At 37.3% G+C, this 24700-nt stretch overlaps 2 protein-coding genes across 6 annotated transcripts in view; one reads left to right on the forward strand and one right to left on the reverse strand.

Annotated features, from left to right (window-relative positions):
- LOC117407293 (PCI domain-containing protein 2) lies at positions 1-12197 on the reverse strand. 5 transcript variants are annotated; one of them, XM_059029258.1, is made up of 16 exons: positions 12081-12197; positions 10623-10686; positions 9380-9485; positions 9021-9110; positions 8649-8722; positions 7845-7912; positions 7397-7436; positions 6677-6731; positions 6320-6423; positions 5734-5809; positions 5463-5604; positions 5082-5182; positions 3041-3114; positions 2549-2674; positions 422-545; positions 1-225 (listed from the first exon to the last, which is right to left on the reverse strand). In XM_059029258.1, exons 3-16 carry the CDS (start codon positions 9413-9415, stop codon positions 136-138), a joined length of 1200 nt encoding a protein of 399 aa, XP_058885241.1. In that variant the 5' UTR covers positions 9416-9485; positions 10623-10686; positions 12081-12197; the 3' UTR covers positions 1-135. The 5 variants fall into 5 exon arrangements, with proteins under 5 accessions (XP_058885241.1, XP_058885240.1, XP_058885242.1 ...); XM_059029257.1 differs by lacking the exon at positions 12081-12197 and adding an exon at positions 11676-11784; XM_059029259.1 differs by lacking the exon at positions 12081-12197 and adding an exon at positions 11676-11774 and having other exon boundaries at positions 10623-10696.
- Positions 11714-24700, forward strand: part of LOC117407290 (cullin-4A-like) — a 21460-nt gene continuing 8473 nt past the window's right edge. Inside the window, exons 1-12 of the mRNA XM_034012125.3 lie at positions 11714-11855; positions 16899-17014; positions 17650-17753; positions 19167-19236; positions 20349-20422; positions 20553-20715; positions 20968-21057; positions 21880-21962; positions 22644-22711; positions 23039-23157; positions 23790-23982; positions 24469-24573. Coding sequence (XP_033868016.1) covers positions 11714-11855; positions 16899-17014; positions 17650-17753; positions 19167-19236; positions 20349-20422; positions 20553-20715; positions 20968-21057; positions 21880-21962; positions 22644-22711; positions 23039-23157; positions 23790-23982; positions 24469-24573 — 1327 coding nt within the window. The remainder of the gene's footprint in view (positions 11856-16898; positions 17015-17649; positions 17754-19166; positions 19237-20348; positions 20423-20552; positions 20716-20967; positions 21058-21879; positions 21963-22643; positions 22712-23038; positions 23158-23789; positions 23983-24468; positions 24574-24700) is intronic.

Below are 24700 nucleotides of genomic sequence, written 5' to 3' on the forward strand. Positions count from 1 at the left end.
TAACAATAACATATATGTTTATTCACATACAATTAAAAATATCACTCAACAATACAAGGTCATTCTGAAAAACTGTTTTTTCACAACGGTCTTTCACATGACAATAAAAATGCAGTAAAAGTCTGATTTCTTGCACTAGGACACAGTGGACAGTGGGGGGAATGGATTCTGTTTGCTGACAACAAGCTTCTGATGTTGGTGAGAAATGTACCCCTTGATGTGTCCCTGGTAGGAAAAAAAAAAAAACACAGGTTAAGTTAGAGGAGGGGAAAAAATACACACAAACCTCTTATGAACAGACAATTTAAATTTAACAATGTCAATATTTCATAGAATACATGACTGTGGGACACAGGGACTTTAAACAGAAGAAAGAAACATGATGTCCAAATGGCTCAATGGCAGACAACGCTGTACTTACCATGTAGATCAGATTAGCTAAAATGCACTGAACTTCATCAGTGTCCACATCGTCCACCTGCATGAATTTGAGGGCAACGAGAAAAGCATCTAGTGGCAACTGGTGGGTTTTAAGCAACTGATACCTGAAAAAAAAAAATAATAATATATGATTACTTATTTCATTATATTTGAAAAGGGCAAACAGTTCAAACAGATATACAGTGCCCTCCATTGGGACAGTGAAGTCACAATTGCTATTTTTGCTGTACACTCAAGCAATATGAAAATATGATTAAAAGATGAATGAAGCAAAAGTACAGAATGTCACCATTTATTTCTGGCTGTTTCAACACATATATGTTTTACCAACTAAGAATTGCAGCACTTTCAGAGTTCCCCCCCCCCCCCCCAATTTTATGTGAGCATAAGTATTGGGACATTTGGCTCACAGGTGTTTCTAATTGATCAGGTGTTTCCTGTTGCATTGATTGTTCACACATAAGAGCTGTGAATGTGTAGTCTCAGTTCTATTCTTTGCTTTTGCCTTTGGAATCTGTGTTTGGTGTCAGTAGGCATAATCCAACATGAAGACTAGGGAGCTGTCTATAAAAGAAAAGCAAGCGATTTTCGATGCTAAAAGAAAAGAGGAACTCAATTAGAACCATAGCACAAAAGTTGGGCATAGCCAAATCAACAGTTTAGAATGTCCTGAAAAAGAAAGAAACCACTGGTGTCTTTAGCAATCAGCAACGACCAGGTCGGCAAAGGAAAACAACAGCAGTTGATGACAGAAAAATGACCAGAGCTGTGAAAAACAACCCTAAAATAAGTTTCAGTGGAATCACCAACAACCTCCAGAATGCTGGGGTGAAAGTGTCACAATCTACTGTTCGCAGAAGACTTTGGCAGCAGAATTACAAAGGCTACACTGCAAGATGCAAACCTCTGATCAGCACCAAAAACAGAAAGGCCAGATTAGAATCTGCTAAAAAGTACAGAGATGAGCCAGTAGAGTTTTGGAACAGAGTTTTATGGACAGATGAGACGAAGATTAACCTTTATCAAAGTGATGGGAAGGCAAAAGTGTGGAGAGAAAAAGGAACTGCAGATGATCCAAAGCATACCACCTCATCTGTGAAGCATGGTGGAGGTAGTGTCATGGCATGGGCATGCATGGCTGCCTCCGGAACGGGCTCACTCATCTTTATTGATGATGTAACGAATGATGGCAGCAGCAGAATGACTTCAGAAGTGCACAGAAGCATCTTGGCTACCAATGTACAAGAAAATGCCACCAGGCTCATTGCGCGGCGCTTCACAATGCAACAGGACAATGACCCAAAACACACTGCCAACGCAACCAAGGAGTTCATCAGGGGAAAAAAGTGGTAAGTTTTACAATGGCCAAGTCAATTTCCTGATTTAAATCCGATTGAACATGCATTTCACTTGCTGAAGAGGAGACTGAAGTCAGAAACTCCCCAAAACAAGCAACAGCTGAAAATGGCTGCAGTAAAGGCTTGGCAAAGCATCTCAAAGGACGATACCAAGAGTTTGGTGATGTCAATGGGTCGCAGACTCACTGCTGTTATTGCATGCAAGGGATTTGCGACTAAATACTAACTTTTATACTTCTTATATTTGCTTTAAGTTGAATTGTCCCAATACTTATGCTCACATAAAATGGGGGGATGGAACTCTTTAAGTGCTGTTATTCTTAGTTGGTAAAACATGTATGTCCTGAATCCACCAGAAATAAAAGGTGACATTCTGTACTTTTGCCTCATATTAATCTTTTACACGTATTTTCATATTGCTTGAGTGTACAGCAAAAATAGCAATTTTGACTTCATTGACCCAATACTTATGGAGGGCACTGTAGATCTGTATTCATTTAACATATCAGGTGTTGCACACATCCAAACCCACCGACATCAAAATGTAAATAAATCCACTCAATGTGCTGAATAGACCTGTGTAACGCTCCATTTAAATATAGTTCTATTCTGCTTGACACAACAACATGAGCTGTGCTAGGGAAATACCATAAACATTTATGGGGTAGTCACTACAGTATATGTAGACAGAAGCTCAAAGACAACCCAAATTTGATAGTTTGAGCAACCAAACCATTTTTTTTACTCACACTTTCTTAAAGAAGTTCCTGTAGGTGATGATTTTTAGCTTCTCGAGAATGAGAAAGATGCCACAGCGAATGAAGAAGGCCTCATGTTTTGCCAGGGCATCATTCAGGAGCATTAGATTTCCTTCACTATTGATAAAGCACAAGCATGTAGGAGAAATCACATTTACTGGTAATACTAGCTCAAACCCAGAACCCAATGCACTTAAATGATTTTATTCAGAAACATTTTCTGTTGCATGTGATGATCCCTGATAAAGTACACATAGCTAACACAATGACCCTAGTAAACAGTATCTAATGTGTATTTCCACCACGTTGTAGATACCATATTATGTAAAACATGTATTTGATTTTTAATGGCATTTATAACAATAAAATCTACAAATATACTGTATCTTGCACTCTTCAGTGCTGTACTTTCTATTGAAAAAAAAAATAGGTGTTTCTTAAATAGCAGGACACCAACAGATTCAAAAGCTTAAATACAAATACCTAACAGCTTTAGTGACATCTGAAAACTGTAGAAGGTCATATTTTCTCAAAAGCTGGTTTGTTGGCATATGGCCCTGTTAAATAGAAACAACACAAATCAAGACAAACAAAACCAAATACATAAAATTCTTCATGTTGATTAAATTCACTTTCCTAAACGCAGAGATATTTAGTAGTGGCACACATACTGTATTATACATTTCAATTACTATCAGTTTCACAGACAAAGCTGCCCTTTCACATCAGTCATATCAGGATACACATTTCACACAACAATTAGCACAGTAACACAATGATTAAACATGTTATTATCCCCCCAGAGACAGAGGAGAACTACTTATCCACTTTAGATAAAACTTGGTTAGGACGTTCCGTACCACAAGTGATTGAATATATGCAACCTAACTGGTTTCTCTATGTAGGTAGTGGATGTAGGACATGGTAATCTTTTTCAAGGTACTGATAGGTCTGATTTTGTGTTTACAGCATGGCAGGCATGTAATTGAAATTTAAATTCTGCTATTTGGCTTTTTGTAGACTTCGAAACATTTGTTTTCTTTTGAATATTCATATATTGATTTACGTTTTCTCCCCATTCCTCATTGTGGAACGGTGGTGGGCAATTCACTGACACACACGGGAGACAGAAGGTTAAATTTAAATTATTTTATATATTTTCTTTTAGCTCGCAGAGGGCGCTGTTGTCCCTGGCCTGAATACCAACAACGGTAAACAGGACAACAGAAAAATCAATACTGGTAAAGTTAAATGCTGGTGCACTCACAGGTGCTCTGAAATAATAAATAACAAAAGCCAAAAGAAAAGGGAAAATAAAACACAGTAATAAAACTACAAAATAAAGGTGCTGCTTACGCAGTGCCTCCACTGCCGCTAAGCCGGTCAACTCGGGTCGCCGTCCTACGCTGTTATGCACTGTACACTGGGGTGGCCAAGGTTCCCCTTCTACTCATACACGTTCCCTCAGATACGTAACAATTTATTTTATATATTATTTTCTTTCTCTAGGCTGGCTGTCTTCCTCAGCCGTGCTTGCCTATTTTGTTTTCTCACTCCAACCACTGCCGTTCCTGCCTGGTCTGTGTTTACACTGGCCTTTTCAGCCAGCGTCTCTGTGTATTCCCAACTATGGCTACCCGAATGCATAACCAAGCGCAGTACTTACGGGCCGTGCAATCCCCCAAGGCCCGCCTCTCAGCCACTCAAGAGAGAGGGAAAGCCAACACACCCTCTTCCCCATCTCTCATCGCCATGACTGACAGGCGGATCTTACGAGGTTGCTGTCCTCTTCCTGCAGAACCACGCATGCGCCAGACAGTCAGCACAGATCTCCCGTTACATTCATCCAGTCAAAGTATTATATTTTCATGTACGTATTTCAATTTAGTTTTTGATCAAGCTAGATACTACGCCCAGCAGTTGCCACAATAATCAGACTGATTGGCCAACAGAATCAGTTGATAGTGTGCTTGTGAACAGAGAACCAATGTGCGACGTTTGCACACCATTTCATCCTCCGACGTCGAAACGTACTTACTATATACTAGGATGCAATGCAAGGCTGATTGTTGCAATGTCCGAGTCAAAATAAAACAGCATTTTAATAAAAATATTGTGCATTTCCTAGAAAATAGTACCGGGAAAATATTGAATAGTAGACAAAAAAGGGTATAAATCAGTAAAAACCCAGAGGTTCAGTTAAAAAAAAAAAAAAAACACCCTGCAATTTCAGTCAAATCTGGTATAAGCCGGAAATGCAGAATACTAAATATATTCTATCAAACTCCCAGCTACGGGCCATATACAGTTCAGTAAATGAAACCAAAAAGTATTTCTGCCAGTTTAACATTGCAAAGAAACAAAATAATTACATAGTAACTTCTACAGTACATGTCTCTGTACATTACAAAACCTTATTGAAACCCTCAGGTTTCAATAAGACTCAATAAACAGATTTTTATGGCAGAGAACCAAAATGTAAAACCTGTGACAGACCTTGAATGGTTTTGTCTTTTCTACTCACCAGAAGCATTTTCACGGGCAAAAGGTAAATGAGAATCATCCGTTTGTTCTTTTGACTGGATCTGTGACAGTGTTGAAAGGAAAAGGACAGGTACTCCTCCGCTGTAGTGTAAGGGCACCAATTAAAGACTCAGCAAACACAGTGAGAAGGGAAACGAAACAAAACTGGGCAGAGTAATGGGGATTTAAAAGCCTTATATTCTCTAGACAAGACTTAAAATAGAGAAATGCCCAGCATTCCAAACTTTTTTTTTTTTTTTTTTTTAATCTAAAAATGTATAATTCAATATTTTTGCTGTACAGAGGATGACGTTAATATATATATATATATATATATATATATATATATATATCATAATTGTTTTTTAACTTGTTGAGTCACCTTGTTTGAAATCGCTGTCAAACATTGCTTTCCTGCCCACATAGTATTTGTAGGTCACCCTCTGTGCCATACTGTATTCATCCTTCAGGTTCGAGCTGTCAATAGCCCTGATGAGAGGTTTGCATAAGTGCAGCTTGTTAATCTGTAACCAAATAAAAAAAAAAAAACCCAGTAAAAGCCAGATCTGTACAGACACAACTTGTAGGATTACATGTGCTATTAACAGAGGGTATGAGTAACATAATATAAAATATTAACAAAGCATTCTTACCTTGAAGTAAATTTTGAAGAGCTGGTTGATGAGAAACAACATCCCCCACTTTTTAGAGTCATCAATGCCGGCACGGCTGTAATAAAACAAGATCACTTTTTTATTATTATTATTTTTTTTAACCAACTTCACTAATATTTAACATCAACTGGGCACCACTACGCTCTCCTCTACCCCCCTCCCACTGTTCAGAGTTACAGTGCAAACTTACATTTAGTTTCTTAAGAACATTTATTCATATTCAAACAGTTTGTGGTGAAGAAATAGAAAGCAACAAGAAGGAAAAAAGGTTTAAGTGAACACAAGCTAAATGAAAAGGGTTGTGCACTTGTGATTTTTTGGTAGATTTAGTATAAATGTACAAAGTAATAGTGTTAATGTATGGCCCAAAGACCCAGCATATAAAGTGTACACTGTGTGGTCAACTTCAGAAGTGATGTTGCTATAGAAAACAATTCACACTGAGAAGTTAGTAATTCAAGGACTCAATATGCACTGTATTTCTGTGCTTTACTGAGAAATGGTAAACAGTAACTCCTGCTGGAGAAAAAAGAGTAACTGTATTTAAGATCTAAGGCATTCTCACTTGTCACTGGCACAGATTCTGAAGCAGCTCATCAACTGTTCAGCTGCCTTTTCAAGCATGTCTCCCACTTTGCCTTTTCCTTTTTTGGATAGCTGCTGGTCTGCCTGTCACAAAACAAAACATCTTGTTTAAATGAAAAACAATCTATCATTAAAGTTCTGTCACTGCATGACTCATTCCCATTGGTGGGGATTTAAAACGATTACATGCAGAACCGGGGTCTAGAGAAATGGCAACATCTGAAAGTCATGCCTCTGCCTCTGCCTCTCTCTCTCCAAGAAAAGGAATCCTGTCTCAGCATGGCAGATAAACTATAAACAAAGATTCAAGATTCTTATGGTTTAGTTGAACACTTACATTATTGGCAAAAATCCGAAGATCTAGGGCTACAGAATACATCATTGGCAATGCCCTAGAAAAATAAAATGCACAAAATACAGTGGAACTGTTTAAGAACCGAACAAACGCTTGGTAAGTGTGACATTAATAATGTTATAATTAATGAATCTATATTTAGGAATATATATATTCTCTCTCTCTCTCTAAAAAGCTTACAATCATAAAATAGCACCACATTATAAAAGCCATTGTAATTTACATGTTTATCTGTTTAATAGACAGTACAAGTAGTTTTGAGTTAAGGTACATGTCATGTATTACAATTAGTTTACTGTATTATGATTGATAAAATAAAAAAATAAATAAAAAGTATTTACAGATCCAGACACTACATCAAACGCAAATCAAAAGGAGAAATAAGCATTCAAAAAGTGACAGAAAAACTCCTCCTAAAATGAAGACGGACCTTATTGATACTTTGTTACCCGAGATGAACTGGGGAATTTGTAGCACTTAGTAGGGATGTGTTACAAAAAAACCTTGCAAATGTAAAAGCCATGTAAAAACAAAGTGATCAGCCAACAAACATTTTATAACACGGCCCCTTTTGTAGAAATCACATCTTTATATGGACGATTCTTACTTGGCTGTTTCTGCATGTTAAAAGTTTTTGGTAAGACATGTAATAACAATACAACACATTACTTCTGTCAGTTTTATGCTTTTCTTCACACTTACCAATTCTCTTCTTTGTGAGCTTGGAAAGCCTTTAAAAATGATGTAAAATGTTAAGGGCAATAAGAACTCATTTACATGAACACACAAAACAGCTACACAGCATCCAGTATGCAATTGACATTGAAAGGAGACAGAGGCAACTGTGATTGTAGTTTCTTTAATAGGTTGATTAAGTATAGAAACCTGACTAAAATTGACAAGAGCAATGTTCTCATTTTCCTGGGAATGGGACACCTTTAGCCATTAAGCCCCCACTCAGATTCCTTGTGATTTATAAAAAAGCAATGAAGATAAAGTATAGTAAAGTTCTGTATGACTTCCTTTAGAAATCCAAGAATGGATCAGCTTGGTCTTTTTCAAAACATTACAAGATTACCATGCTCAATTTAAAATGGCTTGTTGACTCATCTGAAAACACACAGCCTTCATTGACTGCTACTCAAAGGATATTGAACCACAACAGTTTGGCACTTGTATGCTTCTGCAAAGTCATGATTTGACACTGCGTATGTACACCTGCAAAGATAAAAAAAAGAATAAGTTTACAGGTTTACAGTAAAACAAAGTGGAGGTGTGTGGAAGGGTAGCTTGGTGGTTGAGGTAGGCAAACAGAGGGAATAGCAGAAGCATTTCTTAGGTTGAGGAGATGCCGAGAAGCACTTTTATTTTAAAAAATAAAACAAATGACAAAACAAGCAGGGTCGGGAGTTTGCAATACCCACAGCACAGGCACTTTCCCTGAGTGCTAAGCTGAACTGAGAAGCTGTTTTCCTGGTCCTCTTTTTGTAGCCATGTTAAATTTGAAATCAATTATCCAGTTTAGCCAGACCACATTCTCATTTGTTATTGATCCAGGGATAGGGAGTTTGGTCACAACATAAACATTCACATTTCCAGGTTGTCTTCCCTGTCAAAATGTACTAGATTGGTCATGTCCTGAAACTGCTTGTTAGTGTGTTACAAATACAATTATTAATGGGAACTGCAGTTGATGGAACAAATATTGAGGCAATACCTTCACAATATGTTGCCACAGAAATAAGAGTGACACAAAACACAGGCTTGGGACTTCTTTGCATTTCTATGCACACAAAAAATACAACAGCAGAGATATGGAAATGTAAAATACCAATCAAATTCCACTCTGAATACAAAATAAATACTCATTTACTTTGAAGCCTTGCACCAGTTTTAACATGAAGGCAATCAAAATTAAGAGTTACCCGAATCAGGTCCAAACTAAATGCTTTACCTTAAATGAGCAGCAACCATTTCATCATAAGGAGGCTCTAGTACTTGCTGGCACTTTTCTTCTGGGTTTGCTAGCTGTTTATAAAAAAAATAAATTATATATATATATATATATATATAAACAACATTTTGAGGTCACTGCAGAAAACAAACCAAATGTCAAGTAGCATTTGTTTTTACCTCAATTACCTTTCCTATAAAAAACACACACACATTTGTTTTGAGTTTACATAAGCCAAATACAAATAATTAAAGGATTAATTTATTTTATTTTTTAAAACAATGTTACATAAAAACCTAATAAAATACTTCTATTTTTTTATTTTGTATTATGTGGACACTGCGTATTAATGTGTGGAGGTGTGCAGATTACCTGTAACCTTGGGTTTGCTACGTGAGGGTGCTTGAATGACAGCAACTCTGCACAGAAAGTGCCATCTCTTGTATCAATGGCCTCAAGTACCTAAAATAATTCAAACAAATCATAATGTTTTACAACTGACGAAAGAAAACACAACCATCCTAAGGAGTCACAACCAAGGCTTTAAAAAAATTAATTTATATTAAATATGGACTATGGTATTTTATAGTGAAATTAATACATTTTTCATTTCCATTTGTCACAAGCTCAATAATAATAATAATAAAGAACACACAACAAATTATTATTCTTTCAGACCAAAACAAAGTGAATTAATACGACAATCGATAGTGAACTGTGTAGAGTCTTACCTGTTGCAGGTACTGGTTTATTGTGATATGCGCCATTTTATGAATGGAACCGTACTGGTGTTTGGAATACAATGCAGTGGTTCTCTCTGCTTTTCATCAACTATCCCTGTAAAAAGTTAATAATATGATAGATTAGGCTTAATAGTGAATACAGAAAAAACCTAAAGCTCTTTTTAATATAATTTTTTCACAATTCAGCAAATTTATTTGACTAACTGATGAGCAACACATTGGGTTGTCTAAAATTTAAACATATACGATGTTGTGGGTGAACTACAGTACGTCTTGTTCCTAGTGATTTGTGCAGTCACCAATCACAGCACTTCTGATTCAATGTGCCCTTAATTAGAGCCTTGTATGGCTGGAGATCTCATTTTAAAATTTGCTAATATAACTTTTTAAATTACTATCATAAAGGATTTGTATTTTAAGTGCAATTGGCTTTAAAGGTATGGTGCTATACATGTCTTGGATGGTATCAACAAAGGTGTTCATAGTTTTATTGTTTATTTATTTGACTTACAACTATACTGAAAAATAACTGCATTTTACAAATGCAATGTGCTCCGAGTGTACTGAACCAAACACTGTTTAAATCATTCTACAGTGTACTCAACAGTACACTGTAGTTGTGCAAACGTTTTAATATTTTGTTTATTTTATTTTCTGACCTTACACGGGTCACGTTTTGGTACGCGTACCACATTCTGACGATGTACTGTCGTGCTGAATTAAATGTATATTTAATTTGTAATACCGAAAGTTCACGGTAAACCACCGAGATGAATACATTAATAGCAAATGTAGTCACGTACAAACGTCAACGAAACACTCACGCATGCGTATATCTCAAAGTAGTGCAAAATTCGGCACGACAGTACCACTTCTGTCCCCAGCAACTAGTAATACGACTTGTGCCTATGTTATTTGCCCGAACTAACGTTTTTTGTTTGCCTGGTATTATTTGTTATAATCATAATACAATTTCACAATAAAACAGATTGTAATTGCCGATTTAGCGCATTCCGTTCAATGTTATATGAGTATATTTGCTAACGTATGATCTAAACTGCATCTTGCAGTCAATTCTACCTCAGCTACATATATAACCCCTGAAATGCGTCCATAGAATTGACAGTTTTGACCACCCACAGCTAGCAGTAGTAGGAACTTTTACAAAACGAATACCAGACTAACAGTTGTTTTAAAATCATTGATTCAGAGTCATAATGCACACACTTACCTCTTTGTTTTTAGTTGGAGAACAGGAAGTCGCTGTGTAAAGGTCACGGAGCAGGTTGTACTTCCTGTTGAAAACTAAATTATCATTGTTGTTGCTAGCAGTATGTTCACAACAAATAGGGCAACTTTTTACAGAAGAAAATTAATATATTCAGTGTATGCAATATAAATCAATTACGACGTAAGCCTCAAACAAAACAATGTGCAGAGACATTTATGTATTATATAAATTAGTCAAATTCAGTTTTTTTTTTTTTTTTTTTTTACTTTATCAACGCATTGCATTGTCTTACTCGAGTATTACAGGTACATAAGTATGTTTATACGGCTTCCTCCAAAAAATGTTATTTTTATTTTGACTTACAGGAATAACGTTCCCATGGGATTTCTGTCGGTTGACTAATGTCATTCACAAAAAAATGGCTTAAATAAAAGATCCGAAGCCACAGAAATGTAATACATATTTGTCATGCTTGATACAAATCACTCTAACTGCACTTATAACACCGCCAAACTCAAGTGCACTTTTGGAAAAAAAAAATATCCTCTCCCAAGATGCATCGGCTGGAGGTGGAGAAAGGGGCCATTTTGTTGGGTTTTGTTCCTTGTATGAAGCGGTTCACTGTTTTATTGGACTTTATGTAGTTATTATTATTATTATTATTATATATATATAAATAACTAGTAGGACATTGTATATGGAAGGGTTTTCGTTGACATAAAAACGGGCTGTCATGGATTATTATCCCCAAACACACTGTAGTTAGTTTTCATGCTTCGCTCAAGTACGAATACTTTTCTTCAGGGACAAAACTAGTTCATTACCCGAGTTGCTTTCAAGAAACTGATGTCGCTGGTGGAATACAGAACAAACAGTTTTGGAGGCATTGAATTAATTCATAAGAAAAGGGTCGGGTTACTGGTAGATTGGTAAGGACCGTTGGGTTTACAATAAGCCAGGGTATATATCAGCAGTTACTGATCAGTCAACAGAAAATCATTAAGCAACAGCCTTAACCATATCGAGAAGAATCTGAGGAAGGACAGCACCTACCTGTCGTGTATGTCATACAACAAGCCGTGCCACCAGCAATGATGTCGGAAGAGACTGGGCAGAAAAACAATAAAGCTAACTGCACTGCTTTAGCAGAGCACACGAACGGGCTTACAAAACCATCTGCACTAGTCACCAAACCTGGGGCATCTAAGAAATTAGTTATAAAAAATTTTAAAGGTAAGTTGGCTCTGAAATTAATTCCTCCACTGTGCCTAATTATATTAATGTTATGTCATGTTCCTCTGTCAGAACACAAACAGTGTAATATGTTAGGATCTATTTCTGAAAACATACTGCAGATTGTTTTTAACTTTATACTTCACAAAGCTAAATGAGGGATGTGGTCTAATCAATATTAACTTCTTTGCAACCCATAGATTTGGATACTGTAACGTTACTTACTGTAGGAAGAATTTGTTTAAAAAAAGTTTCTATTCCCACAGTACGTAGGCTATGTCGACGTTATCTGTTTTGGACACTTGTGTAAGGAAGACACGCGTTCACCGCACCACGGCATCCTGCTCATAATAAATCACACCACATTATGTTTCTAGAAGAACGGGGAGGACCAGTAAATACCTCTTTTGAGTGATGTCATTTGCAACCAATCATAGTTAACCGCAGCTGTACACGACTTTTACCCTTTACATACAGATACATTACTTGTTTGTTTAAAAGTGTTTATACATACAAACATGACAACATTTAATTAACTGTGCTTATGTAACCAACTTGGATATGTTGAATTTAGAACATTAATTCAGTTTGAGTAACATTAATGGGACATGGCAAAACATTATGGATAAAATGTGTACTCTTTCACTGTATTTTAACAGTTTGATGTCCTCCACTTTTTTTCTCAGTAGGCAATGGAAGGCCTATATCACCAAATTACCACTCCATTACAATTTACGACACACATTTGAATTAGAGGGCCTGAAACTGAACAGCAAGTGGAGCTCTGTGGGAAATTTCACATGGAGCAAAACAAATTTTAAAACTCCCATTGTGTTTCAGTTTGTGCCATTACAGGCATTCCCATGAGCCTTGATGGTGGGAGACGTAACCGTGTGATTTACAGTCTTCAGCGCACAATACTTACGGGCCTCAGGGCTTAGTGCAGCAGTAATATACTTCCCCATAATCAGCCACAAGGAGTCTTTTTAGAAATAGGTACCAAGCCTTAGATTGGATTTAAGAATTAAGAATTCAAGAACAGACATGACAAAACTTTAGGCCCCTACAGTATAGTATGTACTCATACATGAGCTGTATGCGCATTGGTTATCCTGTAGTGTTGCTAGATTTAGAACCTGTGTCATTCCAGCTCAAGATGATCCCATTATGGGGAGGTGGTGGCTGGACTCCCTGAGAACGTTCTGTGAAAAGTAATTCAGATTGCAGAGGTGTGTAGCCCTGATGGTTCCTCGAAATACTGCTTTCACAATTACTGTGGGCCTGTGAGCTTAAAATGACTTTGACATTTTTAAATGTCAAATTCCCTAATGATACACGAAGCACATGCGATTGAGAAAAGGGTGGACAGTGTGCATGCAGAAGATCATGACCCACATTGTGACAATATGTTATGGAAATTGCAAAAATGCCATTTTTGATAACCACCTTTTCTCCATGGGGGGTGGGTGGGGGAGGGGGGGGGTGTTAGTATAATTTCCATTAAGCTCGATTCAGCCTATAATCTCCATGCTGATAGAACGTTGTCTCTAATAAAAAACTGACACCACTTTTGACCACCACAACAGACATATTATGAAAGCTAAGATATTCAGCTTTAATTTGAGGTATGATATGCCTTTGTATATCAAAGTCATTAACTCAGTCATGGACCTCTTGTTGCTGCATGCCTAATATATGTAATCACAGGCGGACTGACAATATATTGGTAAAAGTAGCGAGCGGCTGGAGAGTTTTAATTTTTTTGTGCATTGCATACAGCATACAGCAAGAAGTGATATTGTAAAAAAGGTGATTTGTAAAATGTTATCAGTGCTGGGTTTACTGCCATCCTTTTTTTCCGAAGCACGCTGCTGAAAAACACAATGGGGGTGCGCGCTCCCTTTGTGCATCAAAACCACTTCCCAACGGAATCGAAATGGAAGCACATGTGACCAGAAAGAGGCCCTGTATCTTTCAAGAGATCACACTTTGTTTAGGTTGCACATTGTGACAATCTTCATTTTTAAAATGGATGAGATCTCTCTTCAAAGGCACATAAGGAGTTGACAGTAAAGTGAGGAGACTTCTCACCCAGGGGGTGCTGAAAAGGTTAAAGGTTTGAATATTACACGTACGAATGGGATCTGGACGTGGAGTTTGTTGATCAAACCCCAATTGCTGCTAGCAGCTTTCAAAAATACTTTAACAGGACCTTGCTTCAGAGATACTCATAAATGTAAGACTAAGGTTTTCGGTATCAGTTTCAGGAACAGAGATTTTATTCACTATAATGAAAGAAAAAAAGCTGATTTCAGGATTCTTCCTTTGACTTGCCATTGTCATATTGTGGCTGTCTGTTATTACTAAATTCATTTTATTTAGGCTACATTTACCTCTAATGCTGTTTTTCATGAATCTTTTTTTTAAATTATTGTGATTTTAAATTACCACACAGTACCAACTGGTGGCCAGTCATTGTATGGTAAATATCTGTGTCAACTGTGTCAAGGTCTTTATGACATCTTTGGAGGAAAGATCGTGGTACATTTGCCAGGCCTAAATTGTCTTACTTTAAAGGGAAAGTCAAATCAGAACTTTGAGTATCCAATAGTGCTGCTTTTGGATTGTTTAGTCCAGAATTCTAATAGTCCTGCCCCATTAACATAATATTGGGTTGTAGGGGATATGGCTGAACCCTTTATTCTAAATGGGCTGCTTTGTGAAAAGTTCAGATGGTACTGACATGTGTTTGGCATAGCTTATAGATGGCTCTGCAGTGTCATTTGGCAGGTACGATTGAGCATGGGCACTTACTGTCAGATTTCCTTTTACAGTTTGGTGCTTTAATGATTATGAAAGGTGACAGGTACATTCTCTGCAGTCTGGTCTGGAGCCAGCAGACATCATGAGAGCTCCCCCTCACAACTCTGTGTCACCTCTGCCATTCAGTCCTGGGCCTGTTGTCTAGCATAGACCAGGGATGGAAATAAGATGCCTATTGCATAGCAGTTTCACCCATTTCAGGTTTTACTATGTGCATGATTAGCCCCAGTGTATAGGTAACAAGCTCAGATGTGTCTTATTAAACTCCTACTAAAACCAGGAATGGATCAAACTGCTGTGCAATAGGAGTCTATTTCCATCCCTGCAGACTGCCAGTTATGTTGAATTGGGTATTATTTTGTTGTGAACTTATGCTGACTGGGGGGCCTAGCTCAGAACCCCCTAAGCAATTTTGTATTTCAATACCAGAGTATGTACATTTCCTTTCTATCCTCTCTGTCTAATCTGAGCACACTAAAACTTCTCAATGATAAGTGTACCCATCGATTCTCACTATTTGGGAGTATTTTTTTTCTGCATTTGTCATAGAGAGACAATAGGCTTGCTGTGTGGATCAAAGTAGCCCGGTGAATGGAAAGGCAGGCAGTGTGCTGAACCCTTTGTTCCTGCATTAATCTGGGTTTGAAAGCAATGTAAACAGCTTACCGGGTTTTATACATCCATTGTTACTTTGTTTATGTCAAATCAACTGGTGCAAAGTTGGCTAGAAAACAAAGTCACTTGTTGCCCAGGACCAGCAGCTTTCATTTCATGCCACTGGTTCCTGCAATTACGAGAAAAAGGACAGTTTTATTATATGTGCACAAATCAAAGGTAAATGGCTAATTAAAAGCAGTTTGTCTTTTCTGTTCAGTGTTTTCACTATACCTAAAATTGACCCACAAATACACATTTTACACTATAATGTATTATTGTCTGTTTAGCTTCATTGACTATACCCGGAGGCAGGCAGCCATAGCTTGTGGTGTAGGCATTCAAGATAGGTCTGTTACACTTGCATGTTTAGGGTAAATCTAACTATTACAGTAAAATCCAATTGTGGTGAAGCTTGGTACTGTATGGACATTCATTGGTGTCAGAATGTAGCTGATGACTTGCTTAGTATTTCTTTTTATGGTTTGTTACTCTAATAAACTGCTTGAGTTTGATTGAACTCTACATGGTTGTATTGTTACAAGTTATTGTATGAGCGTGCTGTCCATGTAGAATAGTGCTTCTCCGCCTATTTCAAGGCAGTGACCATCTTGGTATCTGGGATTCTCCCAAGGACCTCTACCAGGTTGGGGACCAAGAACTGGAATGTATTTAACTACAGTTATGCAGAGTGTCATACAGCTATGGTACAAAAGTTTTGTATTACCTAGAATTTTAGGATTGATTAATAATAATAATAATAATAATAATAATAATAATAATAATAATAATAATAATAATAATAAAAACTATATTAACATAATTTCTGTATTTTATTTAACATCATGTAATCAGAGAAACTACAAAATGATATCGCAAACGTCTATCGGAAGCCGTACTAGTAGTACAATATTTCATGTTAGATTCCGAAATGTCAAATGTATATGGAAAATTAAAAAGCGGTATGCAATTCAATATGTTAACGTAACATTATTCAGCAGGTTTCATTCGACTTTAAAGTGAAATTAGTTAATTCTAAAACCTTTGGCCATAGCTGTATATTCTGTTTAAACTACAAAATGGGACTACAAATGTAGTGAGATGTTGAACAGTATGCTGAGACTGATGCACTTCACTAAACACATGCAAACAAATATGTTCTCAGTTATTTGTAAAGGGTCTTTCAAATGTATCATCCTTGTGGTAGTCTTTCAAATGTATCATCCTTGTGGTAGATTTCAGCATCGGTATGCTCTTGCAGTGGTCTGTAAGTGACCCAGTCTTCAAAGCTGACACTACTCCAGGAATGTTAAGACGTATTCTTTCTTCAAACAGGTTTCAGTAGAAAAAGAAATTGGGTTAAACTCTTTTGAATTCATAGAGTATTCCAGTGTCTCTGTTTGTTTTATGACCTATGGAGATGCATTTGTTTATTATAATAAGTACTTTATGTTTGTGTACTGGTGATATTTGTATCAGCAGTACACATATTAAACAATATGGATATTAGTACATTCATTTTACTGTTTGCACCATTTATTCATAATTCCCGTTTTAATTTCACAGATAGACCAAAGCTGTCAGATAATTACACTCAGGATACATGGAAAAAACTCCAGGAAGCAGTCGGAGCCATACAGAATAGCACCTCAATTAAATACAACCTGGAAGAGCTGTATCAGGTAAGCCAGGGGGTTATGAATCTGCTAATTCGCTTACATACAGTACACAAAACAAATGATTAAAAACCAAAGTAGCGCAAATTAGCTAAATAAATCCATACTATACTACTTAGTCATACATTGTCATTAAAATAGATCTATCAGAATTTTAAAAGAATATTATTATTTTACCAAAATCCATGCCTGTCCAGACACTTTTTTTAAGGTCTTCATTGAAAATGTGGCCCCTTATTCAATGATTTTGTATGTTTGTCACACCTGCAGTGGTGAACATGACACCTGCCTTCAGTTTTCACAAATCTTCTCCAAACTTGTATCATAGGCTCCTCTAGACCTTTCGGATTACATTTGAGTACAATCTACAAATATGTGATACCAACATTCAATTTATAGCTGCATGATTATGCTGATTCCATACGTGTGTGTGTGTGTGTGTGTGTGTGCACTGGTTTATGATGCAGTGAATGAGGAGTCTTCGAAAAGGCAGCCATGAATATTCAGTCCTCTTGCGGACCTGTTAATTCTGATTTCTGTGCTTATCGTTTGGTGGGCACTTGCTTCATCTTAAACAGGTAAAAAGAGACGTACACTTGTTACAGTCCAGGCTTCTTCAATGTTTTCTCTTTCTCTCCTAGGCAGTGGAAAACCTTTGTTCCTATAAGGTATCTGCTACACTGTACAAACAGCTCCGACAGGTCTGTGAAGAGCATGTCAAAGCGCAGATGCATCAGTTCAGAGAATATCCTTTTGAGATAAGACTAAGGGTTTTGAAGCAATCTGAAGCTAATTTTGGATGACGGTAACAGTATAAAACTACTGTAGTAAGAAAGAACGTCCTGGAAGGTGCAGTTAAATTATTGTTGTGAGTAGTTTCTGTTGTACCATTACAATTATAAAGGTATTTGCCGAAATGTCTGCTATATTAAAAAATCCCTTCACTGTTGATGAAGTTTACAGTCATTCATGTTGCCATTACCCAGACATCGTTCTTTGGAGTTCCGGAGCTGCTGTTCTGTTCTAGATTTCAAGCCAAGGGCATATTACAGAGGCTGGACTTTATAAAAATGAAAGCCAGTGTCGCACAACATTTCTTTACATTTTTCCAGCAGTACACAGCTGTGCACTATATGGCGCTGGCTCTTACTTCAGTTGAAACACTCTGGCTGATCTAGCCTGGGGTTTATGTCTGGGTCAGGCAGCTAGAACTCAACTTGAAGCACTTACAATTAAAAGGAGAATAATGCAATATGAACCACCCAGAACAATTGCAGAAACCTAAAAAAAAGACAAGGGATAGTTATGCTATGCTGTTTCAGCTACTGTTCATCAAGGTTGTCCCTAGCAAGCCAGTATTCCATCCTAGAAGGATAACCCACCTTGAAATATTGGTCTGGTAGAGAGAATCATGCAGTCCCTGCTGACAGTCCCTGTTTAACCTTTTAGCTTTCCAAGCATTGGCCTGGCTCCTTTCAGAACTGGAGGAAAGCTAGGGGCCAGCTCTCCAGGTCAGCCAGCTGTTAGCCAGGATAACATTGCTGATTGTGTGATTGGGGGAGAGAAGGGTGGAGCTGGGGTTAAAAGTTCAAAGAAGATATGAAAACGTATAAACAAACATCGTGAGACTTGTCTTGCTGAACTGTAGGTGGCAGTGTTAGTTTAAAGCAGCCCCCAGCTTCCACTAGCACAGTGAGCTTTAAATGAGTCTTGTTTTCCTCGGTTCCTGTTTTGTGAGCGACTCATACCAGGCTTAAAGCTGCAGTGTCCCAGGAACTGAAATTGTATTCCTGGGCAATCTTGTTTATTAGCTTATTCTGTAGTTTGGCACTTGCCACTATATGCAGGGGGTTATAAATGAGCACAAGCTGGGCTGTAGATCACAGGAACAAAACAAACATGTGAAGGAAATTGGTGTTTTTGTTATCCTCATAACATTTATAGAAATTACATTTTTAACATTTTTGCAATAAAGTAAGGGAACAACTTTCTTAATGTGTCACAATGTCATTTTATTTTTCTTAATTTTACTGATGGCTCTAATTTGAATTTAGAGTTGTGGCGAGGCACTGTCGCTGACATGCATGTTTTGTATTATTATTATTATTATTATTATTATTATTATTATTATTATTATTTTTCCTTTACAATGGTTCACAGATTCTTTGGACAATGTTTTATTTCTTAAAAAGATGAATAAATGTTGGCAGGATCACTGTAGACAAATGGTAAGCATGTAAACCCTCTTGATTACTCAAGTAGTGATTACAATGTTGTTAAAGTTAACAGAGGGAAAAAATGGCATAACTGTGTTAAAGCTAGGTTCAAGGTTGGGGTCAATTCCTGTTTTTCAATTCCAATTCCTTTATTAAAATGAGTTCCAAATTCTAATTCCAGTTCCCATTCCCTTTTAATCAATTCCAACACATAATTGATGAAAATTGCAATTAGCAGTCTTCTGTTAAAATGAGCTTCTCACAATGGCAACACATTACTTAAATCAATGAAGTCACTGTTATTTAATTAAATTGGCTTCAAATCAAAGCAGTCGAACAGTCACAATAATTATGTCTCTAAAATAAAAACAATTGCAATTTCAATTTCTTCAAAGGAATGGGAATTGCATTTGGAATTGGGAATTGATTTTAAAAAGGAATTTGAAATTGAATTGACTGGGTGTAGAGTAGCATCTAATGATTATTTTCTAATTTCATTTTACAAGCCAGCCGTGGGCCAAAAAGAGCCTTACTGACATTCCCCCTTTCCTAGGTATATCTTCAAATGTGAAGTGTAAGGGCAACTTGGACCCTCTATTTCAAGTCAATGCAGAGGCTGTCTGGCAGCCGCAGTGTTACATTTTTATTGTCAATTTTTTTTTTTTATTATTATTTATTTCTTAGCTGACGCCCTTATCCAGGGCGACTTACAATTATTACAAGTTATCACATTATTTTTACATACAATTACCCATTTATACAGTTGGGTTTTTACTGGAGCAATCTAGGTAAAGTACCTTGCTCAAGGGTACAGCAGCAGTGTCCCCACCTGGGATTGAACCCACGACCCTCAGGTCAAGAGTCCAGAGCCCTAACCACTACTCCACACTGCTGCCCAAATCTTAAGTAAACCAAGAACATTTAGAAATGCCATTACTTCTTACTTAGGAAATATGTATACCTCGTATAACAATGAGAATTTCAGAATAATAAGAACAGGTTGCTGCATTGTTCATGCAGCCACATTCTCTTGTGTGTTACTACAGCAGGTATCGAGACTGCAGTTCATTTGCAGTCATGTTGTGCTTTATCATGTTTTCTATATTCCGATTTTTCTTTGTTAGATAATGATCAGAAGCATTTTCTTATTTTTGGATCGAACATACGTCCTGCAGAATTCAATGCTGCCCTCTATTTGGTAAGTGTTTTTTTTTTTTTTTAACCCAATGTCCCATATTACTTTCTGATATACAGAGCTGCTTGTTTGTCAGATCTCCATTGTTTAGCATGCATTGTCTCATGGGTGCACCCCGGTGTCATTTTAACAGGGACACAGGTCTGGAGTTGTTCAGAAGCCATATAATCAGTGATAAGATGGTCCAGAGTAAAACAGTTGACGGCATTCTTCAGCTGATTGAAAGAGAACGGAACGGGGAGGCTGTAGACAGAAGCTTATTACGCAGCTTGCTAAATATGCTTTCAGACCTGCAGGTAAGTATTTAGAGTCTCCTGTACAGCACAGTACACTTTCTCTCACCCCCTCTAAATTTTTTACCTGAACACATTTTTATGCAACTGGTAGCTTTTGACGTTGGATTAGCCTTCCACGATAAACAGTAAAACTGATGTCCTGCATAGCTTACCGTACAATGCACAATTAACAGCCATTTAAGTTTAAGGGGTATATGTGTCTGGGTGTTTTGACATGTCAAATATTTTTAATTATTCCTTCCCCTTGATTAGGTGTATAAGGATTCCTTTGAACAGAAATTTTTGAAAGAGACTCATCGTTTATATGCAGCTGAGGGTCAAAGCCTGATGCAAGAGAGAGAGGTAAATGTAACTTAGTCTAATTCTGATTCATTTGCTCTCGATCTGTGGACACTTAGTCCCACATTCCTAATTTCTGCAGCAAATCGATGGCATCCTCAAGCTCATCCATCAGGTCTATATGATGATTATGTTAAATTCCTAGGTTTGGTCAATGGTTCAACACAGCAATGTTAGGGTTAAACCTAAAAAAAAGAAATTCTCTACTCTTGCTCTTGTGGTTTATCTTGTCTGCAGAACCTGTCTATGAAATGTAAGCCTTATTATATGCAGTTTGGTGAACATTATACTCTAAATAAATTGCTAGAAAACACAATTCTCACTCATTCTAACCAATAACACCTTAAAGGGGACAATATTGCTAGTGAACCACTTGATACATAAATTAAACTGAAACTGCAGTGTTCTGTAAATACCAAAAGACAGGGCTGAATAGCACTTTATCTATGAGCTGTGTGATGCGCATAAGCACCTTATCATTTTGCTAAAATGTATTTTGTGTTTGCTAGAGAAAGCCAGTTAATCCTGCCACCACACTATAAATGCACTTCCTGTGACTATTTATTATTTTAGGAGGTTTTAGGCTTTAATGCTCATTTGTGGATTCGGCTCAGGTTATGTTGAATACACTCAATGTTAAATAAACAAGCATACAATCCAGCTATCATTACCCAGATATACAGTAGTACTGACTCGAGGTATAGTACAGTATAGCAATGTCATTCGACTAAAACCCTAATGCATACTGCATGGTGTCTGGAATACTTGCATTGCGTGTGTGAAAAAAACAACATCTCAATATTGGTTTGTGTCTTGCGTGTTCAGGTACCAGAATATCTTCACCATGTCAACAAACGACTGGAGGAGGAGACGGATAGAGTAATAACATACTTGGATCAGAGCACACAGTAAGTACAGCAGAAGCCTTTGTTCTGTGTAGAATTGCTTTAGCCAGCTCTCGTGTGACGTTTCTGCCTGGCATGCCAAGCATGACTTCAATCTGGAGGGTTTTGGGACGGGTTTCGTTTTAGTTCTGAAACGAATGCCAGCCAATGCTTTTAAAATCCATCGTTTTACCTTCTTAGCTGTATTAACATTATCACTGTTCGTCCTTTTATTGTGCTGAGATTATTTTAGTTATTAATCATCAGTATGTCTTTTATTGAGAGGAATGCCATTCCCCAGCACTCTTGATGGTTGGGAAACCTTGGAGTCAAAGCAAGGGGTTGGAGCAGGCTGATTCAGTAGCCTTTCATACCTTTCAGCTGCACCACAATAATGTTACTGGTGATCTCATGTGTCTCGGCAGCTCAAAGACTTAAAACTACTGGTAGAAGGAAGTATGGCTTTGCAACAGTAGATGAAGTGCTATATTCTCGCAGGATCTGGTCATCTTACTGCCACATTCAGATGTCAGTTACAGTAGTCAGTCCAGTATGTATTTAACCAGGAAACTGTGCTGATAAATGTAATGCAATGTACACTGTAACTTTCAGAACCTGTTTGTATTAGCATATTTAAATCTGTTGTGTTTGCCTTTTTCCCTAAATTCTTAATCCTTTGTTTTTTCTTGGTGTGTGTTTTAAAAGGAAACAGCTAATACTCACTGTGGAGAAGCAGTTACTCGGAGAACACCTAACAGCCATCCTTCAAAAAGGTAACTTTGTGTTTGTCACGCAGGTGTGGTTTCCATTTCAATTGAATTATTGAATTTGAAATGTTTAATATCACAGTACTAAATTCAGTACTGTTTAAAGTTGATTTTGTTGTGTTGCTGCCTCCCTACCTGATCTGTCAAAGTTCCCAATATTAACTTCAACCATTTTTTTGGCGCCTCCACCTGCCAAGTTTCATTGCTTTGATATGATTTTCTTTCCCCCACAGCAGCTCAAAAGGGGCTGCGTGACTTTCTCATTTTTGTGTGTGCGTGGGTGTATGCCACATACTGTTTGTATACCAGTATGTTTTTTGTGGTTCCTTGCAGGGCTTCATCACCTGCTGGATGGAAACAGGATAACTGAGCTCACCCTCCTGTACCAGCTCTTCAGCAGGCTCAAAGGAGGACTGCAGGTGCTTTTGCAACACTGGAGCGAATACATTAAGGTACAGCTCAGGGACATGCCACATTTCAAAGTCTTCATGTTTCAGTTTACTTCACCTTATTCCTTTACTTAACTTAGAAACATCAACTACAAAATTAACGTTGTACGTTTTAATTGAATGGCTTAATTCTTACTTGGAAAAGTACATTTTAATACGGCTACAGGATAGTATATTAACCTATACGCTGTCAAATGTTGCTTTCAGGCACCATTCTATTTTGTAACACTTTGCATTATGTAACGTGCCCCTTCAGTTGATATCTGACTCCTCTGGTAAAGTGGATTGCCTGAAAAGCGCTGCATACTAAATACAGTGTCTTTGCAACACAGTTTAGTCACAAAAAAATTGTTGCATGTTCCCATTCATTACTTAGTCTGAGTGACTTTCTTCGTGATAAAGACTCACCCTTGAGACTTCATTCTTTGTAATACTCTTTGATATAATGTGTTGCAGTCATTTTCAGAACCCAACGTGCTTTGTGTGTCTTGTGTTGTATTAAGAAGCACCTCCTGTGTACTACCCTAGCAGTACTACAGAATACTATAACCGCGGGTACACAGCGCTAATCTCAAAACTCCAACGTACTATTGGTTTGTGATCTGGTGTCATATCTTGCCTCCTTTTGTTGCCAGACCTTTGGAAGTGCACTAGTGATGATGCCTGAGAAAGATAAAGACATGGTTCAGGAGCTATTAGACTTCAAGGATAAAACAGACCAGATCACTGAGGCATGCTTCCAGAAAAATGAAAAGTTTGTCAATTCTATGAAGGAATCCTTTGAGACGTATATAAACAAGAGGCCCAACAAGCCTGCAGAACTAATAGGTACTTATTTGATTTGAAATACATTGTGCTACAAATGTTACAGCAGCGTCTGGTTTCGCAGACCCCAATGGTAACTCATCTTGGATATTGTTGTCCATAATTAGTACCAGTGTGAAACCAGCAGTAGGGCATTTTACATGCAGTTTATCATACAATATACTAATATACATGATTCAAGTAGCACTTTCTAGAGAATATAAATGTAATAAATAACCTGTATTTTAATTGCTTGATCATTGAAAGTGTGTTTTAAAAATTGAAGGAAAGTGTTTGCAATAACTGATTTCTAAGGATATCAGGGATGAAAATAAGACTATTGCATAGCAGTTTCACCCATCTCAGGTTTTACTATGAGCTTGATCAGCCAGTGTATAGGTAACAAGCTCAAGTTTGTCATGTAAAACCAGAAATGGATCAGACAGCTATGCAATGGGAGTCTTATTTCCATCCCTGGATGAATACATTTGTTTTTGTTGACCTCTTTAGCAAAGTATGTTGATTCAAAACTACGTGCTGGAAATAAAGAAGCAACAGATGAAGAGCTGGAGAGAATACTGGATAAGATAATGATCATCTTCAGGTTCATCCACGGCAAGTGCACATTCTAGATAATATTAAATGAACCATGTAAATTAGTTCCTGAGCACCCAATTCACAGACCTGCCATTCTGTCTCTATTTCTTAAGGTTGCACGCATTTGAAAAGTGTACAAAGCAAG

The sequence above is a fragment of the Acipenser ruthenus genome, chromosome 8 (genome assembly GCF_902713425.1).
Source record: "Acipenser ruthenus chromosome 8, fAciRut3.2 maternal haplotype, whole genome shotgun sequence".
Classification (NCBI taxonomy): domain Eukaryota; kingdom Metazoa; phylum Chordata; class Actinopteri; order Acipenseriformes; family Acipenseridae; genus Acipenser; species Acipenser ruthenus.